Here is a 22644-nt window from a genome sequence, read left to right on the forward strand (position 1 = left end):
CTGGAGAAAAACAAACCATGTATACATTTCGGAGCGGATGAGCGGTTGCCACCCCCCCCCCCCCCCGACATCCAAAGCTGGATATACTGTACTGGCAATACATGCATACTCATATTAACTCATCTCAGATGCCTACAGCATTAGGAACTTTGATTCATGGTACTGGGCCTAGTAGTCAGGTGGCATATGGTCGGAATCGTGACCGACTGGTCCAAAGCACCAAACTTGGCAGATAGATTCTTATAGCCCTAGAGAAGATATTTAAAAGGGGTGACACCTGAAATTATTTTGGGAAGGGTGCCTAATTTGCATAAATCGTTAATCCCTGCCGTGTAATATATTTATTCCCATATTTGGGTATATTTTTATTTTTTTATTTTTTTGAAAAGTGTATTTTGGTGATTCTACTTGCATATTCTTACTTCAATAACATTTTGTAAAACATATAAGTGACTGAATAATTAGGAGGACATAGTAAAGAACCAAAATTGCTACTATTTTACCCTAAAGCTACGCGCATTTACCTTTTCTTCAGATATCATCAACTAGTCTCGCCAAACGTGGGTATTGATGAGCTTCAAATTCACAAAGTTACTTACTGGCATAGTTACCCTAACAAAAATAAGTGGGAAATCAAGTGAAAATTGATAACATCTTGATGTTTAGCCCAAAAAAGGGAGAAAATGTGGTGTCCGTAAATTGGGCTAGTACGGGAAGGGTAACGTGGGAACTTGAAAAAGTTCAACTGAATCCCCCTAAATAAGAGATTATTGTTGTTTCCAATAATTCTGTCTACGCCAAAACGTTTTCTCAACCATAATTTTGGGAATTTCCTTGAACTTGTTACAGTGTTCCTTGTTAGGCGACCCTTCACCTACTTGTTAGCCCATTTTACGGACACCTCGTTTTTTCCCAGTTTTTGTTTTCTGGGCTAAATATAACAATGTTCTCATTGTTCACATGATTTTGCATAAGGTTTTAATATGGTTACTGTACCAGTAAGCTACTTGGTGAAATTGAAGTTCATTAATGCTGATGTTTGGCAAGACTAATTGATGATATCTGGAGACAAGGTAAATGCGCGCAATTTTAGGGCATAATAGTAGCCATTTTGGATCGTTACTATGTCCTCCTAATTATTCAGTCACTTATATGCTTTGGAAAGTGTTATTTAAGTAAAGATATGTAAGTAGAATCACCAAAATACACTTTTCAAAAAAAATAATAAAATAGAAATATACCCAAATATGGGAATAAATATATAACACGACAGGGATTAACGATTTATGCAAATTAGGCACCCTTCCCAAAAGAATTTCAGGTGTCACCCCTTCTAAATATCTTCTCTAGGTCTGTAAGAATCTATCTGCCAAGTTTGGTGCTTTGGACCAGTCGGTCACGATCTTTGCGAAAATTAGATCTAAGCCACTTGACTATGGGCCTATATATTCACCTCACACATTCAGCTGATATGGAGAGTACACAAACGATTTATCATTATTATAGGCTTGTGGTTAGGCATTATCAGAAGCACAACTTAAGTTAACCGGTCAATCAAGCAAGTCAGAGACGGACATCAGGAAAATGGTGAAGTTGAGAGTCCCGTTGCTAGGCTGCTGAGAAAGTGTTACCCGCGAACAAGAAGTAAAGTGGTATTTTAGAAAATCATGCGCATGGGTGTATTGATCAAAATAATTCCAAGTCGATCACACATGGGGCTAAATGGGGCTAAATCCGGCGTTCCACTGTGTATATAGATGTCCATGTACATTTGCATCGTAAACAACGCCCCATGTGACGTGTTCCCCCTCCCCACTTGTTACGCCCATGCTGAGAGGCTTGAGATTCACTTGTGATGTGTAATGACTGTGGAGGTTTTCATATTTTATATTATATAAATAGTCGCGTATCCACCTTCAATGCATTCAACCATTATTCAGTTAGGAACCAAGCCACTTGCCACATAATAGACGGCCACCCTCCCATGCACTGTTTGGCCCCGCCCCCATCCAGCCATCCACAACCCAACTGCGCACTTTTGTTTTCCAGAGCAAGTGCACAGCATTCGTGAATTATCTTTTCTTACTATATTTACATATATTTGCATAAGGGGGGGGGGGGTGTTCCCAGTAGCGTATGCAGCTTTTGATGTGGTGGGGGGGGGGGGGGGGGCTGCACATCCGCGCCGAAATGTAGACATGTTTTTTGTCCCCGCACACTTGGCCTCCGTTAAATCAAAAAGCGGGAGGGGGGGGGGAGCGCTAGTACCTATCTTCCGAATGGGGGCGCCCTTCAAAAAATACCATTATTATGCATACTGCAAATTATATGCCCATTTTAACGGCGCATTGTCAGGGTTTTTGAGCCCCCCCCCCCCTTTCTCCCGCATGCATTCTATAGGGCAACTCGTGTAAATTTTGGAACTTTAGAGTTCCATAGAGTTCTTTTGGGAAAGATTCCCTTGGCCATCACATTTTTTTTTTCCTTCAGTGACCTATCAGCAAGTCAAATTTAGCAGGAAAAATATTGAAGCTTTTCCTGAGAAAACACTTGAAAATTGTCAGACCAGTCTCATAGGATTTGTGCACAGCTTGACAAGCGATGGCCAGATATGAGAATCTTTCCTTTTTTGACCCCATTTCACTTGTACCGTAACGTAAGTTAGAAACTGAATGGGACAGGGCGCTCTAGATCATGTCATATTAATATCTGATAATATGTAATAAAAAAGGGACAAATACAAGCATGTTGCTTTGTGGGAGGGGTCAATGGAATTGTAAAAGGGGGGTGCAGTGCAGATACTTAAAGCTCAGGTGACGGCATTTCCAAAAGACTTAACAAATTTTGGCTGGGCACAGTAACAAGAAATTCCAACAAACTATGCAATGAGAATGGCAACATAAAAGGAAATCGCCACAAACTAGTTTACGATCATACATGTAAGTACATCAGAACAATGTATTTTGAAACTTCATCCACACACTTCAAACAAAAATCTCAAATTTGACAACTTTTCTTGTTTCGAAATCCAACACCTTTAATGCGCAATCAACCTCAAATTTATACACAGAATAATATGGTACAAGATTCAGTGGCCAAACCACTGATCTCTATATAAAGACTGGATAGCTAATACAGAGCCGCACAATGTACGAATTTGACGCCATATTGGTGAGACCGGCTGGTGATCTACAAAGGACAAGTTGCCGTTTTTATAGACAGCATGATTTCTTTTGTAACGTCGCAGTTCACTTGACTTATATTTTGACCACCATCACTGACCAAGGTTAACTACAATTTTTCTAACGTCGTGGTTACTAAAATGCCGCAAATATAACTTTTTCGGCGTTTTGAAATAATAATCACTACGGAAATGTGTCCCTTTTAGAACATCATAATATGTGTACGTGACCAAAATGCGCGTCAACTGTTGATACAACGCGCGCGTATTTACGCGTAGAACGTTCGTATTATACGCGGCCATCTTCGTGAGACCGGGGGCGAATTGGTCAATATGCAAAGTCTACTGTGTGAATGGTGTATGCATATCCGCTATCCAGTCTTTATATAGAGATCAGTGGGCCAAACATACATGTGCAACAGGAATATTTGTTTAACAAATTATGCACATGTACATGTAAATATAACACAACTGCTTTGAAGGCTTGGTATTTGTTCCACTGCACGGATAAATGAAATTCAAAAGCTTTTGCAAGTTCAGACGATTCACAATGCTGTGCGCCACCAAGAGTTTGCCATGGAGGGTTCATTTTTCAAATTGCAGTCGACAAAAACGGCCAATATGAATGAGTGTGCAAGTTCACAGCTTAAGCTAATTTATTATAGATTGGGGAATAGCGTTCTGCCACCTTTCAAAAAAAAAAAAACACCATACATTGCGTATTTGCTAACAAGAAAAGAAACGGGCAAACAGATACTTGAATCATACGCTTACAAAACTACTGACCGGAAAAAACAAACAATTTTAAAAGCCTCGTGCTGCGAATCTGTCGACCATCTCCCACAATGCACTGGGAAAAAAATGAACTCTCCGTGGCAAACTCTTGGTGGCGTACAACATCGTGCATAGCCGCGCCCCTCGGGTGTTCAAAACGTCATATCTCACCTCATAACATTCAACAATTGTTAAATATCACACTGTTGTTGCCACGGATCAATCAATCGGAATCGAGGGTTCAAGTTTGCTTAAAGGGAAGATACAACATTTGCAAACATCAAAAAACGAAATGACCAAATTATCACAAAATACCTTACTGAATTGTTAGGGATTGACATTCTAAAGCATCCTGTAAAATCGTGGCTCCTGGTGTGCTGACATTTTCAAGAAAAACTATTTTTTTCCAACGCTGGTCGGCCGACCAGCGTTGGAAAAACTGGCTTTTTTTCAAAAATTGCTCCTATTTTTTATATTTAATTATGCCGCATTTTCTTTGCAATAGATTACACACATGTAAAGGGGTACAAACCTGCTAGAGTGATTCTTTGACCTTACAATTCCCAAAAGTCTTTACGTTTCCCCGTTTCATCTTAAGTGGGGTCGGGGAACCAGACTACAAGAAAATGATTGGTTTTCTTGGTTTTTCCAGCATAAACAAGCCCAAAACGTGAAACAAGTCAGTTTAACAGTATTTGCTATAGCATACTAATCCTCCAAATCCATTAATTTCTGAAAATTGCAGCAAAAGCAAATGCTGTACATTCCCTTTAAATATAATGTTTTAATATTACAATGGCAATTAGCCAAGATACTGAATTCTCCAAATTCCTCCACAAAACCTGCATGCGTTAGACATTAAATACAACGTACACATGTAAGTGTTTTTTTTCACATGTGCATGGGTGTGCGTGTGCATGACCTTAATGCTCCCAAAAAATAACTTCAGCCCCTGTTGAAGAAATTAGGTAAAAATCCAGCAATTCTCATCAATGTTTCATGCAGTAAAACAAAATAATAACAAATAAATATATAAATCCCCAAACCTGTTTTTCTATAGATTTCTATTGTTATGCAGGAAATTAAATAAAATCCATAGATGCTGTACACATGCTTTAACACTTTAACAGGAAGTAAATGTATGTGTGTAAGTGTCTGATTGAACTGTGTGCATTATATTTTACAATTACTGCAAACTGAAAACAGTATACAAATATTGAGTGGCTCAGCGTGGAATGGGAGGCATATTATCGCAAGGTAAAATCTGGACTTTTCCATTTCACGAGGCGAAGCCGAGTGAACTGGAAAAGTCCAGATTTTACCGAGCGATAATATTCCTCCCATTTCACAATTTAAATCCACTCAATATTTGTTTTATATAACTGACATATAGATCCTTGTCATTTGATACATTTGAACTCTTTTTCAATGCGAAACTGGAGGAAAATCTATTTCTCTAGTCCAAACCACCCCTTCACGAAAATGTTTGAACCCAACGCTGTAGCAATGGCTCTTTGGAACAATACACGCTACGCGCAACACTGAATGCGCACACCAGCATGCATTTGTACACAAATACCGCGTCATGATCCTAACTGTTGAATAGTATTTCCCATTCCCCATGGGCGGATAGTACTTTTTGAGCCGCGGCGTGAATGGGAGCAATAACGAATGTCATGTGATGTGAGTTCCACCAATCAAATGACTAGGATCTGTATGTCAGTTATATAATATACACTAACAAACATTCATGTGATCATACATGTACGTCAGCTGAACTTCACCTGTATGTACATTGTACAAATATGTATATGTGTTTGAATTAGCAGTAACAGTGCTGATGTTTTAAAATAAACAGTTTTAATCTCAAATCCTATCAAGATAATCCCACATCAAATCACAAAATGTGATTAACTTGTGATGGACTTGTAATCGACTTGTGATCACCATGATTGTGATTGACCTGCGATTGACCTGTGATTGACGTTTAATTGAACTGTGATTGACTTGTGATAACTTCATTACAACTGCGATCCATCGTTACAGAACTGAAGTTACAAATTTCCCCTCAAATGTGACAGCTACATGTGTAGACGCATAGGATATAGGCTTCGTTAAAAATTTGTACACTGCAATATTTACAACATGCAAAAAAGAAACATAAACAACTAAAAGTTATTCGCTCTTTTCACACTTCCGCCATGGGCTTGCAGAGCGTCGATCTGGCAACTTTACACAATAAATATAGCCGGTTTAGTGATTCCCCTGTCAGGGTTCAGATCACTGAACCGGCTATTTTTATTGTGTAAAGTTGCCAGATCGAGGCCCTGCATGCCCAATTGCGGAGTGTGAAAAGAGCGAATTGAAATCCTCAATTTGGAAGTAAAAAGTTAACTGTGAAAGGCATATCTTCTCAGTGGGGTAACATTTCTGAGAAGGAAGGAATGGTGCCCAGGATGTTACACATACTTAATGACACAATGTATACATGGAATTAAAATTCTCAGCCAATTAAAATTGAATGAGTACACATGTGTATGCTCATAATTTTCTAGCGACATACATTTAACAGAGGGGCCTTATGTGAAAATGATTTTTAGGATTTCAAACGGTTTTTCATTAGCGTGATGTTTTTTATCGTGGCTTCGCAGCGTGCTCTTCGCGCCAAACACCTTGCCGCATTTCAAGCAGGAAAAGGCTTTATCATCCGAGTGAATCCTGGCATGCTCGCGAAGAGACGTGCCTCTGGTAAAAGCCTTCCCGCAGGTTTTGCATGTATAGGGCTTGAGGCCTGTGTGGCTCTTCTCGTGTCGTTTACAAGCAGTGCGAGAGGAAAATGCGCGATCGCAAAGTTCGCAATTGTAAGGCTTTTCACGAGTGTGAACGCGCTCATGTATCACCAGCGATCTTTTCTCGGCAAAGACATTGCCGCAGACTTTGCAAGCGAATAGGAGGGGATTGGTGTGGACCCTTTCGTGAACCGTGAGCGTTCGCTGCCGTGTGTAACCCCTGTTGCAGATTTTACAAACGTAAGGTCTTTCGAGGTTATCGTAGCCTTTCGCAGGCTTTCTGTTGTAGTAGTTCCTAGTTCGCGCTTCTTGGGACGTATCAGGCGGTTGGATGTTCAAAGTCTTGACAAGTTTCGGGACCTTGGGTCTCTCCCCGGGATGGTACTTGTTTAAATGACTCCGTAGGCTACTCCGCGCTGCAAACGTCTTCATGCAACTCTCGCAAGAGAAGGCCTTCTCATCCGTGTGAACGCGCTCGTGGTCGTGCAGCGACGTTTTGCGCGTGAACGCCTTGTTGCAAACGTTGCAAATGTACGGCTTTAAGCCAGAGTGACTGCGCTCGTGTCGAAGCAGGGGATTTTTGGATGTGAAGGCCTTGTTGCAAATGGGACAAACGAAAGGTTTTTCGTTCGTGTGGGACCTCACGTGGATGATGAGCCCGCGCTTTTCGGAGAACCCCTTGTTGCAGATTGAACACATGAAGGGATTCGTGTGCACGCGCTCGTGACAATTAAGCGAGCTTTTCTTAGCGAACGCCTTGTGGCAGTAGCTGCAAAAATACGGCCGATCGCCAATGTGTGTTCTTCTGTGATCAATGAGATACCTGTTGCGCTTGAACTTTTTGTGGCACAAGTGACACTCGTACGGTCTTTCAGAGGAGTGGCATATCATGTGAACTTTGAGATTTGCTTTGCTGCCAAATTTCTTCTTACAGACCTCACACATCCACTGTGCATCTTCTGTCAGCCTGTAGCGCTTGGACTTTTTGTGCTTTTTGTTCTTTTTAGGTTTGTCTTTATCCTTGCCCTTATCCTTTTTCTGCTTGTGTTTCTTATGCTTTATGATCGCATCGACCATTTGCTGATCCATGAGTTGGGGCTGCTCTTGCATTTGCTGTGAATTCATAAAATCAGCAAGCCCTGTTAGTATCTCTACCGCCAACGGAATTTCTTGCGAGTCTTGCTGTATATTCATGGTACCGTCCGGTGCGGTTATGATGTGAACATAACGTGGCTGGGAATCGTCATTTGGATCGTAAGACTGTGAAACCTGTTGGATAGCCATCGTGGAGTCTGCCCCAGATAGAATTTCTACATTCATTGGATTCCCGTCTTGGCCCATAGCCTGACCGTCTTGGGTGATAACTACAGGTTGGTTAACATGATAACCATCGACATTTAACTGAACCCCAGCTAAGTTATTATCCATTTCATGTTGCTCGTGGTGGACACTGATTGTGGAATCAATGCCAGCCTCTGCTAAGGAGACCTCTACGATATTAGGATCTATGTGATGCATGACCTGTTGAGCATCCATATGGGATGCATCATGATAATGACTCACACCTAGTGGCACCTCGACCGTGCTTATGACTACGTTAGAGGAGTCTATGTTCACCTGATCATTGCCATCAATCTGGTGATTGGGATCCATATGATGTGAAACTTGCTGGGTCAAAATTGCCTGGGTCTGAGTTGGCAGGCTTCCAACTGAGTGATCCGGGCCTGCGAGAGTGACCACATGTTGCTGGCCCGGAATGCCGTCAATGGAATGTTCCTGGACAATGTAGGTCTCAACCGTATTCTCATTTGTCGGGAGCGATTCAACTGACTCGTTTTGGAGAGGAAGGCCGTCAACTGATTGATCTTGAGGAGCAAGCCCCTCGATAACCTGACTCTCTGTTGGAAGGTTATCAACTGACTCATCATGAGACGGAAGGCCCTCAACTGACTCACCTCCAGTGTACCCATCAACACCCTGATACTGAGCCGTCAGATGGGGGAGGTCATCTTCCGACTGCAGAGGGAGACCCTCGACTACAGCACCTTGAGAGGCGATGCCATCAACTGGGTTTTCCTCACCTGCAAGTGTTTCCACTGCTACGGACAGGTCGATACGATTTTCGTCCGTGACTTCAGATTCTACCGTGGTTTTCTCAAGAGCCTGGGACTCCGAGGCTGACTGGTCGGCTTCTTCCATCTTCAACTAAAAAAAAAAGGAGGAAAATGGGAGAAAATGAAACAAAACATAATTACAAATGGTTCTGTACAGAGATAGTAGACTCTATCAGAACAAAACTCAAGAAACATCTCTCAGGATCTTAACTCTTGCTAATACCGGCAATTCACAATGCAGTACGTCACCAACATGACCAAGAGGTTGCCACAGGGAGTCAATTTTTCTGGTTTACGGTCAACAAAAACATGCTAACATTGCCACCATTTGAATGAATTTCAGAACTTTTTGATCGGGGAGTAACATTCTGCCTCTTCCAAAAAATAATTTTGCTGGTTACTTTTTAGAATAGCTGCAAATGATTTACTCTACCTTTAAAGCCAGAGTCCATTATTTGCAGCTGTCCAAAAAATAACTGGCGTATTTATTGTTGAAAACATACTTGGTTGAAAGTTGGTAAGAGGACCAAACTCCCTGTGAAATTATTCTTTCTGGCAAGCTGTCAATTTGAGGAAATCAATGAAAGAAGGCCTTTCCAACAGTGCGTCTTAAGAAGCACTGTTGGAAATTTCCGTTAGTAGTTCGTTTTTTTTTCAATAGGCGAAGTGAGCGCAAGCGTTGGCACGACACATGCACGGTTGCTTTAATTCGTCGGTTCTGTGCGCAACATCGCGTAGATGCAATCGGCACAGTGAGAACGTGTCTCGGGCGCTGAATTCAGACCCAATTCAAAACATGATTCAGCAACTTTTGATTTGAAATCGAGATCCTCGAATGTTGTTTTTCTCAAAATACACTGCTGAAGCTGAGCTGAAACTTCCTCAGGTTAGCTTTTCAGCACCCTTCTTTAGAATTTGAGCACTATTGTTGCTTCAAACGAACAAAATGCAAAAATTACAAATGATGGACTATACTTTTAAATCACACTACAGGCCTCATACTATACAATTTTACTTGAATTATTGTCATTTGCCGCAAGTGCTTCTTTCGGAGTTCTGAGAATACAAATGAAAAAGAAAATACAAAATCTTACCAGATTGAGAGCCGGTCCAGTTGTGAAGAAATTATACTCCAACAAGTAAACAGAACCAACAAACCTACGGAAAATAGAGGGGGAGCAATATGAAATGAAACTTCCAAGAATCTAAAAAAAAAAAAAAAGGCTTAAACAAATAAACAAACAAAACTAAACGCACTATCAATGCAAATGATGGGATATGCACATGTACAACGTACACATGTACAACATGTACATGTATGCATCAAGGCCAAAAACAAAAATAGTTCTGCTGCCGGTCTACCTACCTACCCTATTCTGACAGCCCCAATCTTCAGATCTTATTTTTTTTTTGTTAAAAAAAAAGAGAGAAAAAAAACACCCAAGACCATCAATTTCTACATTTACCCTTGACTACACGCAGAATGCCTCCATATGATTGTACACAAAACAAGGCGTACAGTACTATCGCAAGCTCTGTAGTACGGCCAGACACCCAATGCTCTCCTGAACGCTGTACTCTGATGTAGTGATTTTGCTACCGATTTTGATCGAAATTATCTTCTCATCCAGGACAGAAATTTCCAAAGTTAAGGTTCCTAGTCGTAGAGGAACTCATACCTTTTCGAAAAAAAAACCTTTTTTGGTCCCAATATTTTCATCCATCTGGCCAAAAGATGACTTTCAGTCATCATCTTCCACAAATATTGTCCCGAAAATGTCTTCCATGCGATTTCGAAATGGCGGACGCATTGTAATGTATGCATTATGCGGGCGTGCTTTGGCAAGATTATGAATATGCATTGCAGTTTATGACGTTTGTCGGGCACGCGGCGCGGCTGGCCATACAAACACGAGGTCATGAACTGAATAATGGGGGTCCGCTCATAAGTCCGACGCCTCATACTAGGTCCGACGCCTCGTAAGTCCGACAAAATCGCATCCCCAACCAAATGAGGCCCATAAGTCCGACGCCTCATAGATTTTGGACTTATGAGGCGTCGGACCTATGAGGCGTCGGACTTATGATACGGCCCCGAATAATACATATTCATAAACTTGCGCGCCCGCATAATGCATACATTACAATGCGGCCGCCATTTTGAAATCGAAGGAGGAAAATTTTCGGGACGATTTTCATGGGCGAAGATGACTGAATGTCAGCTTTTGGCCAGATGGATGAAAATATTGGGACCAAAGAACGTTTTTTTCGAAAAGGTATGAGTTCCTCTACGACTAGGAACCATAACTTTGGAAATTTCTGTCCTTGATGAAAAGATAATCTTGATCAAAATCGGTAGCAAAATCGCTACATCAGAGTTCAGCGTTTAGGGGAGCATTGGCGATCTGGCCGTACTACAGAGCTTGCGATAGTACTGTACGGCCAGATGCAGTCGAGCTACCGATGGTTGTGCTTGTAAACATACATGCTATACATGCGCTGATCAGGCATGGAGCTATAAAAAGGAACTGTGCTTCTTTGAATTTATACAGACAGTTTATACATAAAATGGCCCACCTCCGTTGCTACAAAATAACCGAGACGTTAGTGAGAGAAAGTGAAAAATCAATTATGCAAGCAAGGGCGCTAGACAATAATGCAACTATCACTCTTGATCACTGACGTCTTGGGCCGAGACTAACGATTGATTAAATGAGTGACATGTGATTGGCATGTGATTGTCTTGTGAGCGACTTGTGATTGACTCAAGATTGACATGTGATTGACTACTTGAGGAGTGACATGTGATTGGCATGTCATTGACTTGTGAACGACTTGCGAGTAGCATGTGATTTACTCAAGATTGACAAGTGATTGACTAAGGGGTGACATGTGATTGGCATGTGATTGACTTGCAAGTGACATGTGATTGAGTTGCTATGGACTAAATGAGTGACTTGTGATTGTCATGTGATTGACTTGTAACTAGGCGACTTGTGATTGACTTGTGAGTGAAATGTGATGGACATGTGATTGACTTTTGATTGAATTGTGATGGACTAAATGAGCGACTTGTGGTTGACATGTGAGTGACATGTGATTAACTTGCGAGTGACTTGTGATTGACATGCGAGTGACATGTGATGACTTGCGATTGACTAAGTGAGTGACAAGTGACTGACAAAGACATCACAGCCCCCGCTAGACATAAATCCACTCTCGTCAACTTCCAGTTTAGTCCCTGGTGGACCGTTTGGGAGTTTGATCTACCAGGTACAAGGTAACGGCGTAAACTGCAACTCTCTTGAACATCCTCTGTCATGCATTAAAATGCACAGAAACGTAAAATCTGGTCGTTTTCCATGTAAAGCCTGGTTTTCATCGTAATTCCCCACAAATGGTATTCAAAACCTTTCTTCTTCATTGTCTGAGAAGTGGTACCCGATCCCATAATCTGGAACCACCGGTTCCTGACATGAGGGGTCAGGTACCCAGACTGTACGTGGTTCCGATGCACAACCCTAACTAGGATAAGAGATTGTATTTACCGGAATAGGAGTTGGCTCCGTCAAGGAGTATGTCCTGTAAAACTCATGCAGCAATCTTCAAAGTATCCTGAAAAGAGAATAAAAGAAATCGCAATGAATTCGAGCAAAGTGTCTGAGGTAAGACCATTTTAAAAATATTACATTACAGTAACTTTGAGAGGATATAGATATTACGTCATGAATGTGATCCGTTGTCCCCCCCCCCCCCCCCGATACTACTTGCCCTTTAACTAGCATCATGACGTTCAATACATGTGAACACCTTTTTCCAAAACTTTGCCTTAAACTCTCCACAGCCCATTAACCTCAAGAACAATGAATAAATAAAAAATTGCCATGAAAACAAAGGAATTCCAAATTAAATTACTGTTTTATATTTTATACAAATTTTGTGCGGTTTTGTTTTGAACATAACAGTGTAAGGCCTATATTATTTTGACCGTCACCTAGCTTGCGTAACATCCAGCTGACATGCTCATCAGGAATTCGCATGTGAATTCCTGATGAGCATGTCAGCTGGATGATACGCAAGCTAACCGTCACCCAGAATTTTTCTGTTCTTGTACCGGCACTACACTAGCCTTTCGCCAAGGCCATCGTGGCAGAGCGGCGGAGCTGCGAAGACCCGAAGTGACTGGAGCAAAGATTAAGTCAGCACGCACGAGTGGCAGAGCCACGAAGCCTTTTCTAACTTATTTTTGTTGAATTATTCATAGTTTTTATGCAAATAAGAAGAGTGCTGAAGGTTAACCAATCACAACGCAGATTTTGCCTAGTCGCTTCCATTTTTAAGAGAAGGGTGAGTAAGGAAAACGTAAGAGCAAATAACTGTAAGTTCAGACGAAAAATAAGTTCATACACTCAAATAATTTCTTGAAATACTTTTGTAAGTACAATTAAAATAAGATAATGTAAGAACAATTACGCGGTCACGGTCTCGTGGAAAACTAGACTCGCATTTTTTGTTTTTAAATTTTGTGCAAGCATCCGGGCGCGTCGACGCGTCCGGGTAGTAGCCACGCACGCACTAAAAGGCTGATGATTGGTTGGAATTTTGCTACCCTTTTGGGGTAGCAACATTCAAGATTATTAAGAAAAATATAAGAATTTCTTGACAAGTTAGAAAAGGCCCTCGTGGCTTTGCCACTCGCTTGTGTGGTCTCCCACTCCAGTCGCTTCGCGATTTCACCGCTTTGTCTAATGCGGGTAAGTTAAGCCACGATGGCCTTGGTGAAAAGGCTAGCACTACACTCACTGAAATGCGCAGTGGATGCTGTGAAAAATTTCTCAGAATTGTTGAATAATTACGTTATAAAAAACTAATTCATGTCCCTTGTAGTTACTTGTATGTTGTTTATATGTGGTTTATGCAATTGTTGTAACTTAAATTAAATGAACTAATTAATTAGGAAATTACTAATTAAGTGACTGGACACGACTCGACAAGCTTCGCTTTTTAGAGACCCCTATCCGCATGTCATTATTGTGATCTGATGATTTTCTGGGCATATTGTTTTGTATTGTTATGTGGCAAGAGTATACTAGTAATTGACTGATTGAACACTGGACTGACATGCCACTGACGTGACCTGACCATGTTATTTACTGATGCAATTTTTTTTTAACATTTAACCATGCTAATTAGCAACGTTTATACTGTAGTGTTAGAGTAGGCCTATTCTAGTTTCCAAACTGTCTATTTCCCCTTTTATTTTGGTTTAAAAAACTCAGCCTGTACAGGGAAAGAGTTCATGATACCTGACACCCTGTGCACAAACCCTAGTCCGAAATTTTGGGTCTGAAAAATTCTGTTTTCTCAGTAGGCTTCGGCCTAGCCCAATAAATGTGGCCTATTTACTGGACTGCCTCCGTAAACATAGGCCACACATCAACATGTACAAAAACGTGTCGCACTTTGCCAAATTTTGATTTTCACATTTAGGCTTAGTTTGTAGGGTTTTTTTGCTTTAGAAGCATACTCACCAATAGGCTAGTCAGAAAGTGCTGCCTTTTTCAGATGTCTAATTTGTATGAAATTTCATGTTGAAATTTTGATACGCAAACGTGTGCAAATGAATCTGGAAATTTCACGAAAAATAGACATCTGAAAAAGGCAGCACTTTCTGATTAGCCTATAAAGAAGGGTGAGTATGCTTCTAAAGCAAAAAAACCCTACAAACTAAGCCTAAATGTGAAAATCAAAATTTGGCAAAGTGCGACACGTTTTTCAGGCATGCAACTGGGAAATCACACAAAAAAGAGGAAATTAATTATTCACATTTTTCCCAGACTTTGTAGTTGTACAGTGAGTGTTTTTCTATTTTCAATGGCACACATGGGAATTAAAAAAAGAGGAAATCAGCTGATCCGAGGAAAAGTTGCATGCCTGGTTTTTGTACATGTGGATGCGTGGCTAATAGACAACATTTAAGGGGCTACCTGTGCACAAACCCTAGTCCGAAATTTTGGGTCTGAAAAATTCTGTTTTCTCAGTAGGCCTAAGCCCAAATGCTTCAATATTTTCCCGGCAAAATAAGTTTTAGCAAGTTTAGGGCATGTTAGGCCCTATTTGTTATCGCTTTCTGAATCTGATGGCTAATACTGATAATCATCGCAGAAAAAAATAGTGATGTCCATGTATCATGTATGGAATGCTTCTCACAACAACATGAACAGCCCCCTCATCATTTTCAAGTGCATGATAAAACTGTTCATCAATGTTGATTTTTTACACAAAGTAGAGTCAAAGTTGCTTCATTCGTGTTTCATTTCTTTGAAAATTTCGAAAACCTCGCCTTCTATACATCTGTTGTCCTTGCTCTATGATACATGTACATCACATGCCGGGTTATGTGTTTAGGCCTACATAGTACATGTATGTACCTCCATGGTTGTAGCCTCCATGCATCAAACGAGGAGTAATTGTGCCTCAAAGGCCATTGATTGAGCAAGGAGAATAAACGGAATAACCTTTGTCATGTTTGTGTCATTAAAAATGTCCACGTAGCCCAGCACGCAAACTGCACAAGGAAAAGGACGTTATATTCGACGCCATTTATCAAGGGCGCGGCAAAACCCCCAAAATATCTCTTCATTTTCTGGCGAAGTTCAGGCTTTTTGTCATCCAATCTACTTCCAATCCTAACCCTGAACACCCAGAGTTAAACTTCGTTGGTTACACGGGGTAAAAAATCTTAATAAACTGGCACTCGGCAGTGAAAATATAGAGGAAAACCGTTGGCTTACCGCTCAAAACTGGTCCCAAAATGGCAGAGGCTGTGTAACGTATGCGCAGGCCGAGCCACGCATGCGCACACCCACTGGTATCCTGCGTCACCGTTATTATTCCATGACGTCATGTCTGCTGCTCGGAAACCAGCGCAAGGACATTTTCTGCTGGTACCCTTTTGCCATTTCTAAACTGAGGAATAGTTACGGCTAAGGCTTCATCCCTGCCTGCAGAATTATTTAGAAGCCCTTCATGACACAATGATACAGAAAACTGGGACATTTGGCATCATATACTAAACATGAAATATCGGAAGCATGAGATTGTCCTTGATTGAGAAAAGTGTTTCAGGTGCAGGTCCTACATAATTCATGATCGCAACTCTTGGAACGAATCCGCGGTTTCAAAACCCATTTTTTTTGGGGGGGGGGGGGCTCTTCAAGATAGCCTTTTTCAAGTCGGGAGTTAATTGTTTGAACAAGACAGTTGCGGCACATCGATCACTGTGTACATCAATGAAATTCGTGCATAATTGTGATTCTAGTACATTGTACACAACCAAAATTGGACTGTTTTTTCCCGTGAAAAGGAGGCAGTGGCTATGGACGGCAAATGGGGCCAAAATTAATAGTTTCAAAAATTCAATAAACAAACACGTAGAAACAAATATAATAAGTGACAATTAATGACATTATTCAATGTAAAAAAGAGTACCTGTACATAACAGGGAGAAAAATAAACAATAAAACTGGAATTTACGTAGGGCCAGGGGATCTGTGACATCCCCAATGATTTCCAATGTCCAAGCCTAGTATAATATTGCATGCACGTTCCATCATTGTCTAAAAAGAGGCAGCTGTTTTCAAACAAAGGTTTACATAATACTTTGCCCAGTCTCCTATGATATGTACGTATCATTTTCGAAAGACTGTTGAGATGCCACCGATATATCGATGCAAATCCTAAATCACTAACAATCCTGAAGCTACCCTTATGATCCCCAGCCCTTTAAAAAACAAAACAAAAAATGTTTTCTGGATATTTCATTTTCAGACCAAATATCCAGCCACTTTTAATTTGTCATTTTTCTGAGGAACACTGAATTCAGGAGAAATAAAAACCTGAAAAGGTGGCATTTCTGGTTGACAAGTGGTTAATTCTTCAAAGTTAAAATCCCATATCGACGGAGAAAATCGGCAGCTACTTGTGGTAACTGAGAGCGCCCTCTATAGACAGTTTGTACAAGAAGGGAAAAGTTTGTGAAATCAGCTCAGGTCGTTTCACAATGGCGGTGTCACATGAAAATCCGACTCCTATGAAAATCGGACCCCTATTTCCCTATTATTGGTTGATCCCTCGCATGTGACAAGTCACTCTCCCGAAACGATCCTTAAAATAGCATAGTATCGTACTCACGCGTGCGCAGTACTAGCAATGAGTCCACATTTCATGGAGTCGGATATTCACGCTACACCGGCTTCAACTTGATTCACGCGTGCGACTTATGCATCGTTGGAGGGATCTGAATATACTACTCTGGACTACACAGATTCATTCGGATATCTCTGGCACGGCAAGCGATCATGGATTAAAGTAAGATTTGTGCTATATTGATGAGACAAATAATTCTTCAATAAGTAATTTGAACTGATTCGTGCACAAACACGGCGCGATGTCCTATCCAGTCTGTGTATATGGAGATCAATGGTTCGAACCGAGCCACCCGAATGCAATGCTGGTGGCGCTCGCCTTTTATCATAGTTCTGGCAGTGAAAAACTAGGCCACGAACTGCGCGCGCGCTACAATTGGCTAAACGTGCGCAGCGTATATGCAAATGATCACTCGCACTGATCAGCGTTTGCTATTGAAAATGCACAGTCTTTGTTTTACGTACAAATCCTATTCATTAGTATACGTACGATATACAATGCCTGTTGTAAACACACTTCTGCCATTAACCAGTTGCGTTATGTAAAACCACTGTCGCTAGAATCTGTAAGAAATAACAACTCTAGGGAAATTAGTCACCATTGTAAGGTAATTAAAGTCTTTCTAGAAATTCTACATTCATCAAGGATGTGCCCTATATGCATGTGAACAATTGGTAAGTGAAACAATGCTAGGAAAAATGTGTATTGAATAAAATTAAAAGAGCAATTTCTGATAGGATCATTTAAAATCTTACGGACCTGACTGATAAAAATGTGTCCACAAATTTTACAAAGGCAGAGCGATTTTTGTCACAATACATTCTGGTTCTGGTCAACCCCGCGCGTCCTCAGTGCTTACTTTATTTCCAACCTCGTTTCCAATAGTAAGCCCTAGGGATAGGAAACTGTCTTCCTGTATCCTGATTCGATACTGCAATTGGCTATAGTAATGGAATGTATCGTGTACTTTGTGTTGTTATTCACAACGTGCAGTACGCGTTTTCGCGATCATTCGTCCACGCCTTCTCGAAAATACTCATTTCCTTTCCAAGTTGTTAATATATTAATATGAAATGTTATATTGCATGTTGTCTCGTTAAGATCGTAATAGTGTAAACTATAATAAAATTGTGTCAGTTTTCGCAGCTCACGACATATGCTCGCGCTGCGACGAATTGACTATGTTTTTACCCCAGACACCGCATACAAAAACAAACGCTAATGTAACGCACATGCAGGCACCAGCCTATTCTCATCAAATTTGCATACGTGTTCAAAAATCTTGCACATCCAAATGATCAAATACATATGGAAAAGTTTCATGGCTAAAGTCTCAAAAAATCAGTTGTGTGTGTATGTGAGCTTCGGGACACGCCACGCGTGTACTGAATGGGTCAATGCCCAATCATGCATTATGCATAACTCCTATGTGTAGCAAGTATGCGTGAGGCCAGTACCGAAGAGTCCATTGTGACAAATGGGTAAACCGCAACGCGTAACTCCAATAAACAACAGGTGTTTACACAGGTCTACACATTGGAAACATCATCTTTCTCTATGGCAAAATACAGGACATAGTGAAAAACACAACAATGAAAATAAAGCAACCTGAAAGAAGATCTCACATGAATTTTAGCCATACGAAAATCCCAAATAAGTACAGACACTGCTGGGCTTGCAATCATGCACTTGAATTGACCACGCTGCGCGCGTGCCGAATGGTATTCCCTATATAGTAATGGTACGGACCACGTTCATTGCACTTAACTTCTTCGACGAATTCCTTCAATTTCCTGTGGAAAAACCGTATAAGTTCATGTAGGATGAACACTGCATGTGGCAAAAACATAGTAAGTGCCAATTTCATTTCATATATTACATATTTTTTTCCGTTCAGAGAGCATAAAATACAGCAAATCCAGTCACATCCACCGCGCGGCTAGCTAGAAGCTAGTCAGTGGACATGACGTCACGCGAATGTTATGCTAATCCCAGCGCTAGGTCACGACGGATACCATTGGATAGCAGAACGATGGGCTTCAAGTTTTCTTTCATTCCGTCGACATTTCTTAGCCAATCAAAACGAGTTTAACATATGATATGGGGAGGTAACTAATGCAGAGAATGCCGGAAAACCCGCTGTCATTGCGTAATGCATTGCCGAGTTACTGCTTCGCAAAGTCGCCCCATCTGATGCGTGAGGGTAAAACTGCGTGTGATTACACTGAAAAGGGGTGCTCTGGTCTCTCGTAAAAGCGTTTTTAGAAAGCTGGTCCGACGACATTGAATGCTCTATTCGAGTGAAATTTTGGAATTTCGTAGGAAAATATATAGAGATTGGAATGCCGGGCGACCCCGGTTTATATGTTTGTACGTTTGGCGACTAAAACCATGTTTTCACCGGTGATGCTTGTTTGATCCTCCCCTGTACTTTGCACAAATTCATGAAAACAACACCTGGGCCAACAGATCACCACACGTCAGGAAGCCAGGCACACAAGCCAGACGTATTCACAAAGAGTGAATACGTCTGGCTAAGTGTATTACTTTATTCCATTAGGTTATCTTGCTTGCCTAGCACACGGGGATTTCAACAAATAAAAACCCTGTCAACGTGATCGATGATCTGGTGAATTCCTGTCATGTCATGGACAAAAATATTACAAAGAGTGAAGTTGTTGATATAAGGGCAAAAAGTCAGTGTTCGAATCCAAAAGAAATATCTGGGACTTACCACACAAAGGATATTTAACCTACATCTGAGACTGTGCCATTGCAGCACAGGAGGGGAGGATACAGGTTTTTTGGAGGGGGGGGGGGGTTTCATCAGCGAATCAAACGGACATTTGGCCTCCGTAAAATCAGTTTGGGGGATGTACAAATCCGACCGTCATTAACACTATAATTATTACAGAATAGTGTATAAATAACCCGGGTAGTAGCCACGCGCGAACTAAGGCTGATGATTGGTTGGAATTTGCCTCCCTTTTGGGGTAGCAAAAATCGAGATAATAAAGAAAAACATAAGAAATTCTTGACAAGTTGGAAAAGGCCCTCGTGGCTTCGCCACTCGCGTGTGTGGTCTCCTGCTCCAGTTGCCTTGCATTTTCGCCGCTTTGTCTAATGCCGGCAAGTTAAGTCACCATGGCCTTGGCGAAAGGCTTCATGATAAGCCAGTGGAGACTCGGATCTGCTAATTATACAGGAGTGTTATGAGAATGTTGATATGAGAATATACTAGTGATCGAGAGAGATTAGTCTGGCACTGATGTTTTGTAGTTGCTGTAATCGGTGTAGTTGATTAAGGCTTTCAAGTTTTCATGATCAGGCCAACGATTCATGGTTAAGGGAGCAGGTATGGGAGCGTACTTGATGTCCACAACACGGGGACAAGGTTGGAACGCCATGAAACTGGGGCATCAGAAAGCAGGTCAAATATTGTTGTGTAGGCCCTAGGGTGGCAACGTTCCAGCCTGTCGAAACTGTGTTGTTGAGGTTGTTCTGTGTCTGGGTTTTTTTGTCTGCGTTAGTCCCAAACAGTAAAGCAAGGGTTAAGATTATTTTGGGGCAATAAACAATTAAGGCCGCCAATATGATTTATGCTTTTCGGTTTGTATTAAAAACAAATCAAAACCAGGCCGGGCTAACGACTTATCCTCACACGGCATGAAGTGCTCCACAGGGCAGAGCCAAGCGTATTCACACAAAAACACGGCCGGGTCAATGGCAGTTTCGCCCAGGGTGAGCTTCGACGTCGTGTGAGATTCCCCAATACTAGCTGATGCTTGTCGCTAAACATGCAACCATAAGTGTGCAATAATTGTTGTTTGAATTCTTTAAACAAGACCAGCGTCAAGGACACGTGACTGCAAACAGCTTTATTGGTCGATGGATCAAGTAGGGAATCGGTGATAACCGCTGATTGGTCGGTCGGAGTCAGGTGATGTGCAATATTCTTAGCCAATAAACCCGGGGTAGTCTATCTAGTTTGGGCACTCTTAGCTGAGCAACTGATGACTGAAACTCCCAAAACGCGCAAGACGTGTTCGTGTAAGCAGACCACAATTCCACTGATACAATAAAAAGTCGTCAATAAAATCATGCCTCGTCTCGTAACTTTCATCGAAATCGACACCAAGATCTTCTGCACCAATCAGGCCTCGGGCCTCGGTGGGCCCTCGACGTACTTCGTGAAGCATGACAAGGCCAGGGTCCATCAAAAGCCCACAACGCATTGATATGTTTTTAAAAGGCACAGAACTACAATAGTTTAGGCCAAAAAAAAAAAAAGTCTCCGGTTTCTGGTATGGAGCTTGCCCAAAAAGTGGTGCGTAGACGCGGCTTTTTTTTTTTTTTTTAACTTATTTTTTGGCTTCAAATGCGTGCTGATGACTGCAAATGGTGCCCGACTAAACTTAGTGCAAATATATGGGAGTCCAGAGAGGCCACATAAAGCTTATTCTCGACCATAACCCAATCTAAAAACACGTTAAAATTGTGCAGCAGCAGGATTCCAGTCAAACCAGTGAGTTTGGCGGTTTTGAGACATCATCTTTTATTCGAAAAAAAGCTTTTTCATTTTGCCGACGTGCATGGCTACGGCGACGCGCGCGCATACCAGAAACCGGAGACTTTTTTTTTGGCCTTAGGAAGCAATTTTGGATCATCGAACACGTTTTTATTTATTCATTTTGCCCACAGTATTATTTTACTCATTTTAATATTTGGGAAAAAAGTAAGACTGCTGCAAACTGCTTACTGACTGGGTGGACCTGAAATATATAAATCTAAAAATTAATGTGGCCTGACGTTGCGAACTTAGCAAGTTCTTCTTCAGAGGCTAAAATGACATTTTAATATTTGTTAAAATCTATAATTGTATTGCGTGCCATCTAACCAGCAGGGCGATGTTTAAGGCGGACGGGGCTAGGGTTATAAGGTCCCCCAACTAACTAGGGCCTATGTTCGGGATTACCAGAGAGGGCGCTATACACAATGAAGTCATTGCATTCTTCTAGGATAAGATTAAATCGAACTGTTTTGCCTTTAGTCCTTGGAGTACTTTAGGCAATAGTGTAAATGACTATGTGTACGACAGATCATAAGTCAATTTAGTAACGTTAGTTTTGATAATTAATTTTGGAACTTTTGTTTGCGGTTTCGACGGGGAAAAAGTCCCTGTCTTGAAACTCCCATAGCCTCATGGAACCAAGGAACCCCCCAAAAAACAAAAAGACTATTATTCTCGTGGAAAGGGGCAAATGAAACCGAGTCATTTTTTTTTCTTCTTCAGTCGTCAAATAGAGCAGCAGCACATACAAAGTCGTTTTGAAAGGTAATGTGACATCCCATTTTTGCCGACACTGACGAAATTCGTTTTGATGTTTCTCTATAATTGGCAAAAAGAGGGCAATATTTTCGAAAAGATTTGTTTTTTGGATTTTCATCTTTGGCCCAGTTCTTTGCATTGAATAGAGCCGCCATGTGTCAGAAAATACCAATGCCGGCCCGCTTTTCCACTCTTCGGAAGTCATACATGGTCCAGGGGGAATAATATTCAAGTTACAGCCAGGAGTGT

At 41.3% G+C, this 22644-nt stretch overlaps 1 protein-coding gene across 3 annotated transcripts; it reads right to left on the reverse strand.

Annotated features, from left to right (window-relative positions):
- Nucleotides 1–6320: 6320 nt before the first annotated feature.
- On the reverse strand, nt 6321–15757 carry LOC119725791 (zinc finger protein 271-like). 3 transcript variants are annotated; one of them, XM_038197366.1, is made up of 4 exons: nt 15653–15757; nt 12407–12473; nt 9953–10016; nt 6321–8949 (listed from the first exon to the last, which is right to left on the reverse strand). In XM_038197366.1, the coding sequence occupies exon 4, from the start codon at nt 8941–8943 to the stop codon at nt 6535–6537; it is 2409 nt and encodes an 802-aa protein (XP_038053294.1). In that variant the 5' UTR covers nt 8944–8949; nt 9953–10016; nt 12407–12473; nt 15653–15757; the 3' UTR covers nt 6321–6534. The 3 variants fall into 3 exon arrangements, with proteins under 3 accessions (XP_038053294.1, XP_038053296.1, XP_038053295.1); XM_038197368.1 differs by lacking the exon at nt 15653–15757 and adding an exon at nt 15377–15624; XM_038197367.1 differs by lacking the exon at nt 15653–15757 and adding an exon at nt 15290–15370.
- Nucleotides 15758–22644: the final 6887 nt, after the last annotated feature.

This window comes from Patiria miniata, unplaced genomic scaffold (assembly GCF_015706575.1).
Source record: "Patiria miniata isolate m_02_andy unplaced genomic scaffold, ASM1570657v1 HiC_scaffold_19, whole genome shotgun sequence".
Taxonomy (NCBI): Eukaryota; Metazoa; Echinodermata; class Asteroidea; order Valvatida; family Asterinidae; genus Patiria; species Patiria miniata.